The sequence below is a fragment of the Aspergillus niger genome (assembly GCF_000002855.4).
Source record: "Aspergillus niger supercontig An08".
NCBI lineage: Eukaryota > Fungi > Ascomycota > Eurotiomycetes > Eurotiales > Aspergillaceae > Aspergillus > Aspergillus niger.
This window is the reverse complement of record NT_166524.1, coordinates 1,217,034-1,232,869: the sequence shown is the minus strand read 5'-3', so window position 1 is coordinate 1,232,869 and position 15,836 is coordinate 1,217,034. Positions and strand designations below refer to the sequence as shown.

Genomic DNA, 15,836 nt, shown 5'->3' with positions numbered 1-15,836 from the left:
GCACGTAAGAAACAGTATTTAATTTGGTATGACAACGGTGGTGATGGTGGTTGATGGGAGCACAAGGCACCTACCTACTATGTACTAGTCGCTGCTAGTTGCTGCTGACTGGCTGAAGGATTAATGACAGGAGAAGCAGGATGTCGATGCAAGTGGATGGTGGCCGATGCACGCTGTCATCATCGCTTTTCGGTGGCTTCTTGGTTTCTCCACTCGACTTTATCCCTTCCCTCGCCTCCCTGTGGGAGAGCATGACATGATTCAGACTGACTCTCCCTATAAACAGCCGAGACTATACCTGCTACTAAAACTGATCCTCATTATGATCCCCAGGTAGAGCAAGAGACGGAGGAGATTAGAGTGATTGACATGGAGATCTTTCCGGAGAAAAATCCCCTTTGAGATTCCAGTCCGAAGCGCAGGGGTAATAGTCGCCCGTAAATCGACTAGATTCTGCCGGGGAAGGTGCGGTGTGGGCCCGGGACTCTCTTTCATTCATTTCTCTTTTCCGGCAAGAGGGTACAGTAAATCAGTCCGTCTGTCAGTCTGTCAGTCAGTCTGTCTGTCCGTCTGTCCGTCTGCCACTAAAATAGCACTTGAGTAGTACTAAGTGGTAGTACTAAGTACTACTAGTAGTAGCACTGGTTGGTGGTTGCACCATAGCAGGTACACGAGGTGTCCCTCACACCGTTATCCCGCAACTTGTCACAGCTACCCCTGAGGAACCAAGTCTATTTATTCATAGTGGTTAGGGTAAACGTCGGTTCGACCATGTCATACTTAGCTAGCTCCAAGTTACAGAACGAGCATCCACGTTCCGACCTAGTACATTCGAGAGTTCCGAAACATTGTGAACCATATCTTGCCGCAGTCACACTAAGTCCGGATAGTATGTAGTATAATATTTCTATACACAACGAGAATGCTACTGTCGCTCAACTCACAGTGGAGGTCTTCAACTGCCTCTTCACCTGGCAGATTGTATGCCTGCCTAAAGCCGAGGTGCTGAACCAAACTGTCAATCTGGCTGGAATGGGGCCGCTTTATTCGGTGCGGACCGTCTGGGTGGGGCAGAATGAAACCTTCCACAATCCAGCCATCCATTCATTCCTCGGGGCTGCTATCCATCCTATTTTACATACACAGGACGGAATACGGCACACGATGATCGGGGCGGCTTTACATGAGTCAAGGGCCATAGCCAAACGGGTGGACGGACCAGGCAAAGCCGGCGCCTGACGCTTGGTTTTATCTTATTTTTTTTTATTTCTTATTTTCTTTTCCCCATCCAGGACAGTACCAGTGGAGTCGCTAGCTGTGGTCGAATCATGTCGCAGGTGGGCAAAGAGGAGGGTGTGGAGTCTCAGCCTCCGATTTGCTGAGCAGTCATCGTCATTCGCAGAATGCGATCCGATGCCATTCCCAAGAAGGCAAGACCACGGCCTAGATGGGCCTGCAGGCGCCAGGCTCATAAGGCTAAATTACCTGAAGGACCAAAGAAGGCCTCCAACGATTTGGGGTCGGGTGTTCAGCGATCGGGGCTGGGGCAGCTCCCATTGTCGAGCTGACGACCTGCTTTGTCACTAGGGAATCCCTGAAAGCCGTGAACAGTCCGGGCTCCCTACTAGAGGCCATTTCGTGCAGATCCAATTTTATTTGGAGGGGGCTGCGACAGGATTCCACATCCCAGGCTCCTGTAGTTTTCAGTTAAGATCGGCAGTGCTTCGATCGGTGCCAGATTTGCTTTTCTCGGATTGTTGTTTGGTTCGCCTTCGGCCGGTACCGGAAATCACCTTTTATGGACGGACGACTGTCATTCGCTCACCTGCCATCCAACTGCTCCTCGCGAATGACTGCCTGCCTGCTTGCTTACCTAGAAGAGGAAAAGAGAGAGAGAGAGAGCATGGAACCTGCATTGCTGCATCGTAGTTCGCATGTGGCCAGCCCTAATTAGGTACCAGAAAGCAAGCCATACCGATACGATAGCCAGTCATCTTTTGGCGACCGTCTCACACCTTGAATAAGTAGTAGTCGTAGGGGAAGATTCGAATATCTCCTATCTCAAGATTATTGGCTCCAGGGCTCGGAGCACGCAGCGTACTGAAGAACTTGGCCAAACTCAAAAAGCGTGCCATATTTATCTCAAGGCCACTCACCAACCAGCGGTCCAGTGGCAGGCCGCTTTGGGCAAAGTGCCAAAGTAAGCAACTCTGCCACTGTTAATGACTCTCAGGATCGCACAAGAGTAGTATAATTTTCAAAACGTTCGATTCCGACTGACAAATGGGGCAAACCCTCTCCATGCGGGATTGCTGACCCTCCCCGAGACTGGCCGTGCAGCAGATACAAGATAGCACGCAAACCTGCAGGGTTGGCAAAAAGGCTAGCGATGAACAAGAAGACAAAGAGCGCATTGACCAACCCCCGCTATCCTTCAAAGCTCCTCTTCTTTCCCAGCTCCCAGGCATTTGGGATAAGCAACCGGCCCGCTGGACTGGGTAATTGCGAGCCCAATAATACAGTGTGTTATACGTGACGGACAGGGGGTCGAGTCGGGTAAGCACTTGTCTCATGTGAAGTGTTGTCGGAATCCAATGATCAGTCATGAGCCCATCCTGGATCGGAGTCCGGTGGGTTACCAACACTCTGGTTAATTACGCCGTGCCGTAAACTCAGTCCTACTCCCAGCTGAAAAAGGTCAGCTTTGCTATACCACCGAGGTCAAGTCTCCTTGTGGATGGTCATCCACCCATTATTGTCCAAGTCTGATGATTATTCGTATGATTATTGATCCATCTCGAGGGAGCAAAGTCCGTGCTGCAGAACATTCCCAATTATAGCGAGCACCAAGATAAGTAAGAGCTTTGTAAGGCAGAGGGGAAGGGGGAAAAGCGGGCTCTTCTCCAGTTTTCGGACGTGCCTATCGGCCTCTTCTCCGTGCCGGGACTTTCCCAAGCTACAGATCTCACATCGACAAACTATCAGGAAGAAAACCCAATAGCATTAATGCGGACTGGTTACCCCATAATGTGCATCGATTTGGAAGCGACGCGACCGCCAGAAAATCACCTTCCAGTTTGACGCGAGATCGTCCTTCCGCACAACCCCCTAGAGTCTAGTTTAGCCTGCCGGCCTAAGCTGGGCGCTTGCAACTGGCAGTTACGAGGATCTAGTCTACTAGTATTTCGAAAAGAATTCTCTTTGGCCAGCTGCAATTTGAGAAACTTCGCCTCGATCAAGTTCCAGCCATTCAGATTGCGTCGCTTATCAAGGATGGCAGCTCACTAAGCTGTTTAAGTCGCTAGCATCTGGGTAACTATTCCAAGAGAGTTGCTTACTTATCCCAGTTGTCCCTGTCTAACGAACTAGTATAGTACGGAGTAGTTGTTATTTATTTCATGAAGAAGATCCGACCAGGGAGTTCAGACCTCGTAAATTGCAAAGTCTGTAAATATTTCTGCCGGTGCCGAAAAGGTCACCTTCCCAGTCAGTATCAGGAATTCTAACCAAGCCCCCTTCTCTTTTCCTCTCAAATACGAAACAGACGTTGTTCCCCCCCTCTTTTTCCTCTTGAGATTCACGGACCTTTGCCCTTCCCGCCCGGCCGGAAAAGCCCCCAGAGCCAGACCCACTGCCCTCAGCGACTACCGATAAGATTTGTAAGTATTTTTTATTTGCTCTTTTGGGAAATTAATCCCTGCTTCCATTTCTCATTTTGCCTTTCTTGGGTTGGATTTACAAATCTTTTTGTTGTCATATAATTTTCATTTCTTTTCTCAATTTTTTATACCAAAGGGTAAAAAAAAAGGCAAGCCAAGAGGGTCGCAGTTGCGATTGCAATGTCCCATTGAACCTAACCGCTGCCTTAGCACTGGGCTAAAGCAGGAGCGTGGCCTCCCAGTGGATCGGCTGGCCTGCGTTTCCCCTCTTCTGGCTCCATCTCCTTTTCAGTCCGGCCCAGTACCCACCCCTCCGGCTCAGTAGCGCAGATTTAGTCTCCTTCAATCCTTGGGGGTGACCGGGTAATCTCATGGGAAGTACGTGAAAATGTGCCAGAGATGTATTAAAAACGGAAGACGGTGTATGACGAATGACCACTTTAATTGTAAGTAGTCACGATGGTAACATGGAGAATTACAAAGTAGGTAAGTAGTCTGTGGAATCAATAAACTCCCCCCTCCAGGAAAATTTCATACCTTGAAGCCGGACTTTTTCACAAGTAAGGTAAGTAAATGCTTCGTAAGTGAGTAGTAGTAGTAGTTATTCCCGTCGATGAAAGTGGAAAAGTCGTACCTTCAGACAAAACTGTAAGAGCCAGACCCGGAAGTGGGCCGTCCGCGGAGCAGGCTAATTTCACCCAATTACACCCACACCCTCGGAGCCGGCTTACCCAGCCAGAAGGTCAAGTTGTGTAAGTCTTTCCCAGTTCCACCCGCCAAAGTGGGTGTGGTCCACGGTAGGTATAGTCGCTATAGCGCACCTTCATCTGCCATTTCGAACGACTCGTTACGGCTGACTCTGCCACCCTCCTACCCTTTCCTCTTCCTGTCTCTGTATCTCTTCTTCTCCCCTCCCTCTTTACCCTCTTCTTGTTGGTCACGCTGCTTCTTGCTGGTGGTATCCATTCCTCCATCGACCCATCCATCTCCAATCTCTCTCTCCCTACCCGTCCGTCCTCTCTCTCTCTCTCTTTCTCTTTTACTTTTCCCTCTCCATAGCCCGCTGGGGTCAATTGCTAGGCTATCAGCCATTCTGTCGCTTATCCGCCCACGACAGACCCAACTTTTTCTCATCCACTTGCTTCCATTTCTCAAATTTCAGTGGAGCCCTTTCATGTTGTCATTCGACCTACTATAATTTGGAGCGACCGATATCAATCCCAACCTCACCACTCGCCAAGTTCTGTCCGTGTCTTCCAACCGCCGGATCGGTTCCCATAGATTTTACGCTCGGTCGCGCCTAAGGACTGGCTAAGGAGGAGGACGACAATCACTATCAATTTAATCCGCACAAATTTTCGATGCCTGCTTGGATATAATTACTGTTCAATCTAGAACGAAGTAAGTCCCGGGCGGCTGAAGCAGATTGCCATCATTTACCTGCCGCGGCAAGCGCACCGGGCTTGGGATGGGGAATGCTAATGCCACAGCAGGTCAATCGAACATTCTGTACATTATGGCCACTAGACCTCCCCTTTCGCCTCCGGTGAACGAGACGGAGCATTCCGTCAGCCGGATTACTCGTGAAGGCAAAAGGATCACATACAAGCTCAATGTTATGCAACAGCCTGAACGTGCAAGAGCATGCGGTGCCGGCGCCAAATGTACGCATCACTCCCTGCACGCTATGCGGACCTTGTTGAAGACCAGGCTGACCATGTTTGACTGTTGCCAGCATCTGCGGACCGCCGCCCTGTTGATCCCCCACCGGTTGTCGAGTTGCGTATCTTCGAGTCCGATCCGAACGATGACGTACACAAGACAGATATCACCTTCGCCTACAACGCCAATTTCTTCCTGTTTGCTACGCTAGAAACAGCTCGCCCCATGGCGCAAGGACGGCTTGCCCCGACCCCAACGTTTCCCGTCCTCACAGGTGTCCCGGTGGCGGGAGTGGCATACTTGGATCGTCCGTCTCAGGCTGGATACTTCATCTTCCCCGACCTTTCCGTCCGGCATGAGGGTATCTATCGGTTGAGTTTCCATTTGTACGAGGAGACCAAGGACAGCAAGGATGCGGATGAAAGTGCACCAATTCGGTCACCTATGATGAAGGGGAAGCCCTCGATTCCTAAATCGTTCTTAAACTTCCGTCTCGAAGTCGTCTCGGTCCCGTTCACGGTTTTCAGTGCCAAGAAGTTCCCCGGTCTGACCACCAGCACTTCCTTGAGCCGGATCATTGCAGAACAAGGTTGCCGGGTCCGTATCAGGCGCGACGTCCGTATGAGACGACGTGGCGACAAGCGATCTGACGACTACGACTTTGATGAGGAACGCTCCCACCGCGGCCGTATTCCGGATCGGTATTCAACCCCTGACGCCTACGCAAACCCTGTTGAGCGTCCACGATCGACCAGCATTGGGTCCGTGGACCCTGCTTTCTCCTATGGGCCTGAGGCTTCTCGTCGGCCATCCGCCACGGAGTACGGCTTCTCAAATCCTCAAGCTTATCCACGAGCGATCCCGCCGGCGCCTGCTCCTGCACCACCGTCCTCTTCTACACCCACTCCAGTTGCGCCCATCGCGCCTTCTCGCAGTTCCTCTTACACTTCGCATCTTTCATTCGGCGCGACGCGGACTCAGTATCCAGCCCCGCAGCTACCTGGCACTCCTCAGTCCGCAACCACGCCAACCCAGGTTTATTCTCCTCATCCCACTTATACTCACGCGAGGAACCCGTCAACAAGCACTGAATACGAGCCGATGCCCTCTGGCTATCCTCCCTCCCGATTGCCGGCGGAGCGCTCTACCTACTCGAAGCCCTTGCCGCCTATCCGCGTACTGCATCATTCAGATCCTACCACATATCGAGCCATGGCCAATCCTGTGCCACCTCGCGCTCAAACTCCCTCCAACGCCGCTCCTTCACTTCCGCCCATCGCCTCCATCTCCGCCGAATACTCGAATAATTTGCCGCAGCCACCGAGCAATCTGGCGCCTAGTCCGAACCGAGAACCCAGGGGATTCTTGTGGGACACCCGCGCGGCAGCCTCGTCGAAGCGACCTCATGAGGATGCGTTTAGTCATAGCGAGCGCCCACTCTACAATGGCATGCGGCCCGATAACGACAGCTACCCCAGCGCGGACCGCAGGCCGTCGGATGTTCACCGGGCGACGCTACTCAGCGACCGGGACGAAATGGCATACAAGCGGGCCAACGGGCGGATGGCCACCAAAATATCTCCGGCCATCTAATGAGATCGACAGAAGGGAAACCATGCATACATACAGCACTGTTTATACAAGGGAGGTGTCTCGGCGTCTGGTCGTGCAATTGAATCTGTAATTTGGGTTGGGGTGGATTGGTAGGGGAAACAGGGGGAGCTCTGGTCTGGGTACGCGGTCCCAGGGGGGTTCCATTTTCTTTACGACACCATTCTTGACGTTTATACCACATCGTCCGCGGCATCTTGGCTATTTTCTGTAAATGATTGTGATACCTGCTTTTTGTTCATACATATTCCCCACATTGTTTGTCGGTCCTTTCTCTTCATCCTGGGTTGGGATCGTTTGGGACTTGCTACCGAATGACGGCAATGCCATAGTCTTAGTCCCATCTTCGTTGAAACCTGCCCAGGCCGATTTGAGTTTTATTTCCTTGTGTTGTGACCGGTTAAGCTCGGCGATTCTGCAGCCCATATCTAGAGCGATGCTTCGTATTCCCATCGCATGCATTCTTCATCATTCCATTTCATTTGTCATTAATTCTTCCTTGGATAAAAGCGCTATTGTGCACATGCCTTTCTTTCAGACGATAGCATTGTTTGCCCGTCGCTCTGGTATGTTTGATTAGCCCGAGTCTGGCGCCAAACGGGCTGGTGCGGCTTGGCGGCTGGCCCAGGAACTCGGGCGGGGAAAGTAAACAAATCAACAATGCACCGTCAACAGTCCACAACAAATCACCACCATCCCATTCCCTCGGGTCAATCAGTTCTCCTCGCTGTCTCTCACCGCTAGACAGATCTTACGAGATATTGACACTATTGCCGACCACCCGGGCCACATCTGCCAGCTGACGACCCATCGCTATCTTCCCCACTCCGGCTTCCCCGTCTGTTCGCTTCCCTGTTGGCTGTCTCCATCGCTCTGGTTCACGCGGCCTGTCTCTTTATTTATCCATTGTCTCGCTGGCTCTGGTGTCCAATGCTCCATCCTTCCATACTTACCCGTGGAAGTGGAACGTTGTGACTGACGGGATGACGGATCGCGAAGCTGCGACCGAGGTAAGTCGCTCTTTACTTGATAGCATCCACTCTTTTTCTCCCTTGCGCGGGCGGATCCTGTGTGAACCAAAAGATCTGACCCATCATTTCCCCCCCCGGACAACAGTTGGCCTCGGATCTCGGATGCACCACCACGATCATGGACCTCGACCCTCTGGAGACCGACCGTCAGCTCGAGCAGACCCTGCAGTCCACTTGCGCTGACCATGCGGCCCGTGAAGCCCAGGCTCGCAAGCACGCGCGCAATGTCAGCGAATCCAGCCTTGATTCCGGGTTCAGCACTGATGAGTCGGGTCGCTTCGATGATGCAGACGAGCTGGACCATCCTCCCGCCCGGAGCAGGTCGCCATCCGTTCACTCGGCCAAACGACGGCGCTCGAACGATTGGCCACTGCAGCAGCGAGATGATGCTCATGCCACTGATAGTGATGCCCCAGCGCGGAAGGAGGATCCGAGCGGCGACACTACGACTGCGACTGCTACGACTACCACGACTACGGGATATCGCAGGCCATTTCACTCTGCGAACAGCAGGGGCAATGGCTCCCCACGGACATCGAGGCATGTGCGTCAGGCTGGTCCATCTGCTCGTGGTCGACGTTCGCGATTTGTTGAGGGAAGCATGAATGACAGCGTGAGCGAGAAACCGCCGAGCATCTTCATGCGCGATGACGCACGTAACAGCAGCAATGGCCAGCGGCCCTCGGGAATTTTCCGCTTTGGAAAGGCAATCGCATCGGCCTTTAACCCATTCGGCGCCTGGGGATCAAAGGCCGGACCGGCAGACGGAGGTGCCAAACAGCCGGGTGACCCTTTGAGTCAGGCGGAGAGGGCATATGCGGAGCTGAAGAAGTCTGGCTACAAGGGGACCGTCAAGGGAAGCTACTTACAAAATCTGAATGCAGAGTCCAACACGCCCCAACGGTCGTGGAACCCGATTCCCGAGCAGATGGAATATAGGCCCGTTGGGATTCATTCGCGCCAGAATTCGGGCGAGCTCACGGAATCAGGCAACTCCCTCCGGTCGTCAATCCAAGAATTGCGGAAAGCTAAGTCATCTTTGGGGATACCCCTGGTGAGACGGCAAGATTCAAATAAATTCCCGGAAGAGCTGGAGGGATCTGCAGTGCGACGGCAGAAGTCACGCAAGGAGCTTCAACGGCAAGCCAAACTGATGAAGCGAGTCAGTGATCTTGAGATCAAGCTGGAACGGGCCCGACGAGAGTTGCGCGAATTAGTGGGTGAGGAGCAGGAGGTGCTGGCACCGATCCCCTTACCAGAGATTACCTACCCCAGAAAATTCGTCCCCGGGGCGCTCCCCTCGCTTCCTTCAGAGCGGCTGTTGCATCAAGCAGCAGCAACAGTATCGCCTACGTCCCCAAGGACTGCATCAGCCCCCGTGGCGTCCCTGGCAGACAACGCCCAGCGACGCCCCGAAAACCCGCCCAGCAGCGGTCCGCACGAACTCGCCGGGACACCACATCTTACCCCGAGGACCCCTAAGGAACGTCAAGGACGAAGCTCCCTAAGTGCAGACAGTCCGTCCCTCAAGCGTAAATCCCCAGACCCGGAGTCTCTAAAGACTTCTCAACAGAAAGACCAAAAGCACTCAACCACACCGGGTGCCGACAAGCCCTCCGAATCCGAGGAAGCCACAACTCCTCGCCGAGCCAAGCTCCCCAAAATGCTCACCAGCGACAGCCCCGGCTCCGTCGAGCGCAAGCAATCCAAAGACATATCGACAACCGCCTACTCCTCCGGCGAAGAGCGCGGTCGACGCCGCTCCCAACCCCTCCGATCCGCAAGCACCCGCTCTCCCTCCGCGCGCCGTCGAGCCTCCAACTCGCGCAACCGGATCCAACCTAGCCTCCGCATGAAAAAGGCCCGTTCTGACCTCCGTTCGGCGAGTGCCAGCGAACCACCCCAAGACGACAAAGAGAACCATGACTACCACCAAAGCGACCCGATCCATAACCTTCAGCAAGACGGTTCTCAAGGAGTAGTCGAACCGGAAATGAAGAACGAGACAGTCGAGAGTCCTCACTCTTCTTCTTCCTCTCCTTCATCCCCGAGTAAAAAGAAGCCTGCCCGATATGAATATATCCCTCCTGTGCCGCCCCTCCCTAAAGATCTCTCTGCTACGGCCGCGAAGGTCGACAGACGGATTGCCAAGGAGATGGGGAAGAAGCGCGAGGCGCGGGATAAGGCTCGGGCGTTGGCGGGAGGGAAAGCAGAGGATGGGGAGAAGAGGGGGAGTTTTCAATGGCCGGAGGATTTCTTTTGAAGTCTTCACTAGATTTGAGCAGTTGGACTGTGCTCGTTGGTAATGGTAGACATGACTATCCCACCCTTGGGTAGTTGATGTTGATTGATATCTGTGAAGATCACAGATGAAACATGAAACATGAACAGATGTTGAAGAAGGATGATGCATGATGAATTGAACGCAAAAAGAGACGGCATTGGGTATATGCAGCTGCATTGGATTCACCCTACACCCGTACTGTTTGCTTGGATAGCATCAGTGGAGGAAAGAAGTTGATATGGTAGTGAGGGGGGTATTTTCCTATGTCTATTTCCTATTGTTTCTTGACGAGTGTAACGACTTGATGACCCATAATGAATTGAACATGAAAGATATATTCCTAATGCTGTTGTGTTCGTAAGTGGTGAATATACGCTGTAGCTGTATACCTCTTCATGCATGCAACATACCAACCAGTTACCACCACCACCAACATGCGTCGTCTCTCTCTCAAAGACACACACACATACAACCTACCTCAAAGAGTAACCCCATCTACAAACTACAAAATAGCCATTGCATTCGCATGCGACCCCACCCCCCCTACAACACACACATTAGCAACCCCATCCCAAACCCCAAGAACAACAACAACACAACACAAGAGAAAGAGAGAGACATACCAACAACATTCGCCGGCGCACTCGTCACAAAAACCACCCACCTGCCAATCTCCCTACACCTCCTCGCAAGGGTCTCAAAATCCCACATCTCACCCAACGGCATCCCCCACAGCGCCAGAATCTGCTGATGAATGAACCCGTCCTCCTTCTCAGGCGGCCAAGCCTCAAACGTGGGCGAATCGCCCGCCACAGCAGCAAAGTAACAATCATGCAGCCAATCGAGGATAGGTTCTTCCTGGCTCAGACCAGCGAAATGGAGGTCAGTGTGGGGACGGTTGAGGACATATTCGGCGCGTCGTTCGGGAGTCAGGGCGTAGTAGCGCTCGATGAAGCCCGAGCGAATGAAGAGGATGTCGCCGGGTTTGATGTCTCCGCCTTGGGAGGCGGGACGGAGGTCGAGGCCTTGAGATTGGGCGCAGGCTTGCAGGGAGGCGTAGCTGATGCGGTGCGTGGTGTAGGGGTCGTAGGTGATGGAGTGGGTGTCGGCGTAGTGTTTGTAGTCTAGGAGGATGGCGCGGCCGGCTATGCCGTGCGTGGCCCAGTGGTGGATGCTGCAGCGGTCTGTGGAGGACGGGCCGATGATGTCGGCTGCTTTGGTCTGGTGGATTGGGGGCGGGTTAGTTTATGGCTGTATGGGTTGGGTTGGGGGTGCGTACGTTGTTGTAGAAGGTTTTGGATTCGCCGTGGGCAAACTATATCAGTTTTGTTTGTTAGTATAGATAGATAGAAATGCTAGGATTTGGGAAGGAACTTCGAGTGGGAGTATCGTACGTGACGGAATCCATCCCACTGAGTGCCGCTTTGCGTGTTCAGGGAGTAAGTATCGTCGAAGACGATGTCTTTTATGAGCTCTTTGATGTTGTGCTCGAAGGATTGACGCTCAAATGCCGGTGGGTTTGGAACGTTCAACGGAAGACTGCGGGTGGAAGTTGGCCATCAGAGTACTCAGGCTTACATGATGAGTAGTAGAAGCACTCACTCGAGACGAATCATCTCGCCAGTTTGGATCTCTGCGGCGGCTGCTTTGACTCTTTCTGGTGTGAGCAGGTTCAGTCGTCCTAGCTGGGATACGCTATTGTGTTAGTATATAGTTCGGAACAGACCACCAGCAACCTAGTAGTTCACATACCGAATCATCTTTGCCCCAAACCCAAGCAGCTCCATCTGGAGCACCTGGGATCTTGGGAAGCTCCTTGCGAGAGGGAAACTGGGTGCAGTTGGGATCCCAGGGGAGCTGGTCAGGGATTTGTGATTTAGTTGCAGACATGGCAAGCAGTAGCACCGGCACACAAATGGTAGGATGTGAGGGGATTAGTTCGATCTATAATATAGAGATGACTTCGCTCACAGCGTCTGAGGTGCCAGAGAAAAGAAATGCAAGGGAACTAGCTGTGACTGGCTATATAGTACAGCGCTTAGTAGATGTCATGCTGCTTCCCCTCCCTCGGAGATCGCAATGAGGGGAGGTGGGACTCGGATGAGCATCCTTGTTCTCCCCGACCCAGTCTGCGTCATGGTAGAACTCTCTGCTGTCATCTTAGTGGCAGTGCCGTTTGGTGCAGGCCAAAAATTGAGCTGTTTTCCCCCACAGGTATCATAAATCGGTCGAAGAAGCTCAATCTCTATCAGTTTGGCCGAGGTAAGGAGCCCTGAAATGGAGGGCGATTTTGCCGAAGATGGGGCAGGATGGACATGCCAAACCAGGATGCACGAATCAGAGGGGATCGGTGATGTGGTGATTGAGAGTGGAGAGACCCCGACGCGAGCAAAAGTGATTGCCATGGTGGCCTTCGCTGGACCCTGGCCAGTTGATGGCCTTCGGCGGTTCCACGGAACGGGGGGGGGGGGGGAAGCTCTCCCCGCATGATGGAGGGTGATTAAGCCTTTCAGCCGATAAGACCGTCGAATCTAAGGGAGAACAAGAGATTCAATTGAGCGTCTGATACACTCATTTTCTGGACTACGGAAGGTGGCCCTCGGCAAGGGTTATGCTGGACAAGCTTTGCCAGGAGAAGTCAAACTACCCCGTCCGGGATTACCCCATGGCATACGGCAAGTTGTCCATACTCCAAACAAGGCCAAGACAGTTTAAGAGCACCAACTACGGTATACTAAACTACGAGCAGAAGACAGCTGTTGGTAGACCAATTGGCCTCCTTTTTTTGGGTTTTGCATGCGAAGGGGAATCATCTCGTAGTATGATACATAGACTCGAGTCCACCAGAGCAGCTTCTGGGAGCGTCAGACTCAGGCAAAAGCCTCGCCCTTTCCTCGGGCGGGCATCATCAAGAAAGAAGACATGATCATCGTCCAGACAAGCAAGGCAAAGGAGGCCCACGACCAACCCATGCGACTATTTAACGCCAAATTTGACACCAGATGCAACCGTAGCCTTTCAGCCACGAAGCTCACCAATCCCACCGTAACCCATAGTGATCCCAATCACAATCCGAAATGTCCCGACATGTACAATGCCAAGCTCAAGTACTCGTAGGATGCTCCATCAGACGCCAGGGATATCAGAAGCAGAAAGTTGTGGAAGGATTTCAATACTCCCCAAAGCGCACAAAGAAAAGCAAGATAAGAAAAGTAAAAAGACAAAGCCACTCAAAACGCTAAACGCATGGTAATAAGTTTCAACATGGAAGAATAAGTATGGTCAGACGAGGGTTCGCCTATGTCTGGGTAGGCACGCCGGTGGCTTGCGAAGTGTTGCGACCTCCACGAAGGCCTCCACGACCCCGAGAGTACCCACGTCCGTAGCCACCGCGGCCACGACCATAGCCTCTTCCTCTGCCACGGCCACGGTAGCTTCCCCGGTAACCGTCAACGCTACCCTGCCCGAAGGTCTCGATATTGCGCTTCTCCTCCTCGCCGCGCCATTCACGGCCACCCACACGGCCTCCCGTTCCCTCTTCACGATCACGAGCCTCGCTCGAGATGTTATCGAAGAAAGAAGTCGCCCGGTTGTAGGTAGCCACGGAATCAGCGCTGGTATCAGGCGCTTCAATGTCCCCGTTAGTGATGGAAGCAGTCTCAGCCTCATGGGCAGGCGACCCAGTGGCAATGGCCTCCTTGACCAGGTCTTGCTTGTTGAATTTGGCGTTGGCAGTCTCGAAGTCGTAGTCCGTATCAGGAACCTCAACCTTCTTCGACTGTCCCTGATATGGGGCACGGTGACCGCCACGTCCGCGGGGATGCTGATGACCACGGGGTGCGCGGTTGCCCTCATACGGCTTCATTTCCGCCATCTGTCTCGTTACTCCTTCAACGGACACTTCTCCATGCGCAGGCTTCTTGGGCGCGTTTGGCTGGGGCAGCTTGGCCATAGCCGCCGCAACAGCAGCCGTGGCAGCACGCGTAGCCTCGGTAATGGCCGCCTGAGCGGTACCTTGCGGCACACTGCTCCCAGCGCCAGGGACAGGAGGATTGCTTACAGCAGGAACAGGTGGCTTGGAGGGAGCAGAGATCGGAATCGCCGGCTGCACACGTCCACTCCGGGGTCCAGTAGGTGGCATCTTGGCCGGAGTCGGAGCCGCGGCAGCAGCAGGAATACTGGAGGCTTGTACGGCCTCCGTTACAGATGGTTTCGATTCAACAGGGGGCGGAGGAGCATTCTGAGCAGAGACTCCAGGCGCGGGTGTAGCATTCCGGCTGGCTGGCTTACTGGACGGCCGGTCACCAACGGGAAGCTCAGAGGTGGGTTTAGGGACATTTACGGGGCCTGCGCCAGGTACCCCCTGTCGCTGCGGAGGAGGGGTCTGGTGTTGGCCAGGGGGTCCAATAGGCATCTGGGGAGGGAACTGGCCTGGTCCTTGGGGGAATCCTTGACCCGGGGGAGGAAACCATCCTGGTGGCGGGGCTCCATACGGCATATTAGGAAAACCAGGTCCAGGAGGGAAACCGGGGGCTCCAAAGCGTTGTCCATATGGAGGATAGAAGCCTTGGAACTGCGGTTGTTGAGGGTAGCCAGGAGGCGCCGGACGAGGCACCTGAGGCTGTTGTGACGGAGGCAAGCCCTGGGAAGTAGGTCCCGGACGAGACATACTCTGTTTTCATGAAACTTAATTAGTATCATGGCTTGAGAAAGAGAATATGTGTGACAAGGCAAGATTAAGAGTGCTTTGCTTCTCGATCATTCAGAAGGAAGGCAACGGAAAATATCCACATGAATTGTTTGCGCAATTCGGAACAGGTCTGTGAGTTTACATCCGAAATATTTCATCATTTGATCGAGTGTCCATACGGAACAAGTCCGTGGACGCAAAGCACTCAAAGGGCAGGCAAGGTTTGGAATGAAGTTGTGAGTTGATAAACTTACCCCTAAGATGGCGGGATCATCCGGCACCTGAGGAGGTTCAGGTGGAGTGTTCTCCTTCGTGTCCTCTGCTACGCTAATGTCTTTTACGTCACTGCCTCGGAAGACAATATATTCGTAGACGCTGGCCGACGGGGCAATCTCCTCAGCGGGATTGCCTCGACGACCCTCGGTCCCGAAAGAGACAACATTCTCCAGAGCTATGGTGGAGGCTTCAGGATTGATCTCATGCAACGTTCCAACATAACTGACAAGGTCAAGTCAGTATTAGTATAATCCGTGGGGGAGCCAGGTGCGATGACGAAGCAGCTGTAGCCAAGGCCAAAAGCCAAGGGAGGGAAAGATCGAACATACCGAATGTCACTCTTGGAGATCAGGTTGAAACGCTGACTGCCAGGTGTTAACTCCCGCCTAGCCGCACAAACCCTGGTTCAGACCAGTAGTGGCATAGAACACTGACCCTATTAAATGGTTCATATCCATGCTGACAGGGGAGTGTGCGCGATTGACGCGCAAGATAGAAAAGAAAGAAACAGGGGAGGGAGAGAGGGAAGGAGAGGGAAAATTCTGTTCAATGGGCAGGGAGGTGGAGGAGGGGGGGAAGGGAAAGGAAGTGGGAGGAAGAGAGAAGAAGGAAGATGAGGGAGA

The 15,836-nt window shown here is 53.2% G+C and overlaps 8 protein-coding genes across 8 annotated transcripts; 3 read left to right on the top strand and 5 right to left on the bottom strand.

Annotated features, from left to right (window-relative positions):
• Nucleotides 1–140: 140 nt before the first annotated feature.
• Nucleotides 141–1,239, top strand: An08g05130 (hypothetical protein; the record flags this gene model as incomplete). Its single annotated transcript, XM_059749043.1, has 4 exons — nucleotides 141–241; nucleotides 376–470; nucleotides 667–729; nucleotides 947–1,239. The coding sequence occupies 4 exons, from the start codon at nucleotides 141–143 to the stop codon at nucleotides 1,237–1,239; spliced, it is 552 nt and encodes a 183-aa protein (XP_059604022.1).
• Nucleotides 1,240–1,363: 124 nt separating this feature from the next.
• Nucleotides 1,364–1,635, bottom strand: An08g05120 (hypothetical protein; the record flags this gene model as incomplete). Its single annotated transcript, XM_059749042.1, has 2 exons — nucleotides 1,364–1,453; nucleotides 1,486–1,635. The coding sequence occupies 2 exons, from the start codon at nucleotides 1,633–1,635 to the stop codon at nucleotides 1,364–1,366; spliced, it is 240 nt and encodes a 79-aa protein (XP_059604021.1).
• A 17-nt stretch (nucleotides 1,636–1,652) lies between these two features.
• On the bottom strand, nucleotides 1,653–4,938 carry An08g05110 (hypothetical protein; the record flags this gene model as incomplete). The annotated part of the gene is made up of 15 exons (XM_059749041.1): nucleotides 1,653–1,694; nucleotides 1,826–1,861; nucleotides 1,911–1,946; nucleotides 2,016–2,108; nucleotides 2,161–2,216; nucleotides 2,295–2,363; nucleotides 2,423–2,646; nucleotides 2,917–2,978; nucleotides 3,070–3,093; nucleotides 3,429–3,636; nucleotides 3,873–3,970; nucleotides 4,197–4,293; nucleotides 4,391–4,480; nucleotides 4,534–4,758; nucleotides 4,853–4,938. 15 exons carry the CDS (start codon nucleotides 4,936–4,938, stop codon nucleotides 1,653–1,655), a joined length of 1,446 nt encoding a protein of 481 aa, XP_059604020.1.
• A 237-nt stretch (nucleotides 4,939–5,175) lies between these two features.
• Nucleotides 5,176–6,914, top strand: An08g05100 (uncharacterized protein; the record flags this gene model as incomplete). Its single annotated transcript, XM_001392590.3, has 2 exons — nucleotides 5,176–5,323; nucleotides 5,395–6,914. The coding sequence occupies 2 exons, from the start codon at nucleotides 5,176–5,178 to the stop codon at nucleotides 6,912–6,914; spliced, it is 1,668 nt and encodes a 555-aa protein (XP_001392627.1).
• Nucleotides 6,915–7,745: 831 nt separating this feature from the next.
• On the bottom strand, nucleotides 7,746–8,507 carry An08g05090 (hypothetical protein; the record flags this gene model as incomplete). Its single annotated transcript, XM_059749040.1, has 1 exon — nucleotides 7,746–8,507. The coding sequence occupies one exon, from the start codon at nucleotides 8,505–8,507 to the stop codon at nucleotides 7,746–7,748; it is 762 nt and encodes a 253-aa protein (XP_059604019.1).
• A 57-nt stretch (nucleotides 8,508–8,564) lies between these two features.
• On the top strand, nucleotides 8,565–10,226 carry An08g05080 (uncharacterized protein; the record flags this gene model as incomplete). The annotated part of the gene is made up of 1 exon (XM_001392588.3): nucleotides 8,565–10,226. One exon carries the CDS (start codon nucleotides 8,565–8,567, stop codon nucleotides 10,224–10,226), a length of 1,662 nt encoding a protein of 553 aa, XP_001392625.3.
• A 523-nt stretch (nucleotides 10,227–10,749) lies between these two features.
• On the bottom strand, nucleotides 10,750–12,137 carry An08g05070 (uncharacterized protein; the record flags this gene model as incomplete). The annotated part of the gene is made up of 6 exons (XM_001392587.1): nucleotides 10,750–10,790; nucleotides 10,871–11,468; nucleotides 11,527–11,562; nucleotides 11,642–11,786; nucleotides 11,850–11,932; nucleotides 12,000–12,137. The coding sequence occupies 6 exons, from the start codon at nucleotides 12,135–12,137 to the stop codon at nucleotides 10,750–10,752; spliced, it is 1,041 nt and encodes a 346-aa protein (XP_001392624.1).
• A 1,408-nt stretch (nucleotides 12,138–13,545) lies between these two features.
• Nucleotides 13,546–15,665, bottom strand: An08g05060 (uncharacterized protein; the record flags this gene model as incomplete). Its single annotated transcript, XM_059749039.1, has 4 exons — nucleotides 13,546–14,820; nucleotides 15,192–15,435; nucleotides 15,543–15,614; nucleotides 15,649–15,665. 4 exons carry the CDS (start codon nucleotides 15,663–15,665, stop codon nucleotides 13,546–13,548), a joined length of 1,608 nt encoding a protein of 535 aa, XP_059604018.1.
• Nucleotides 15,666–15,836: the final 171 nt, after the last annotated feature.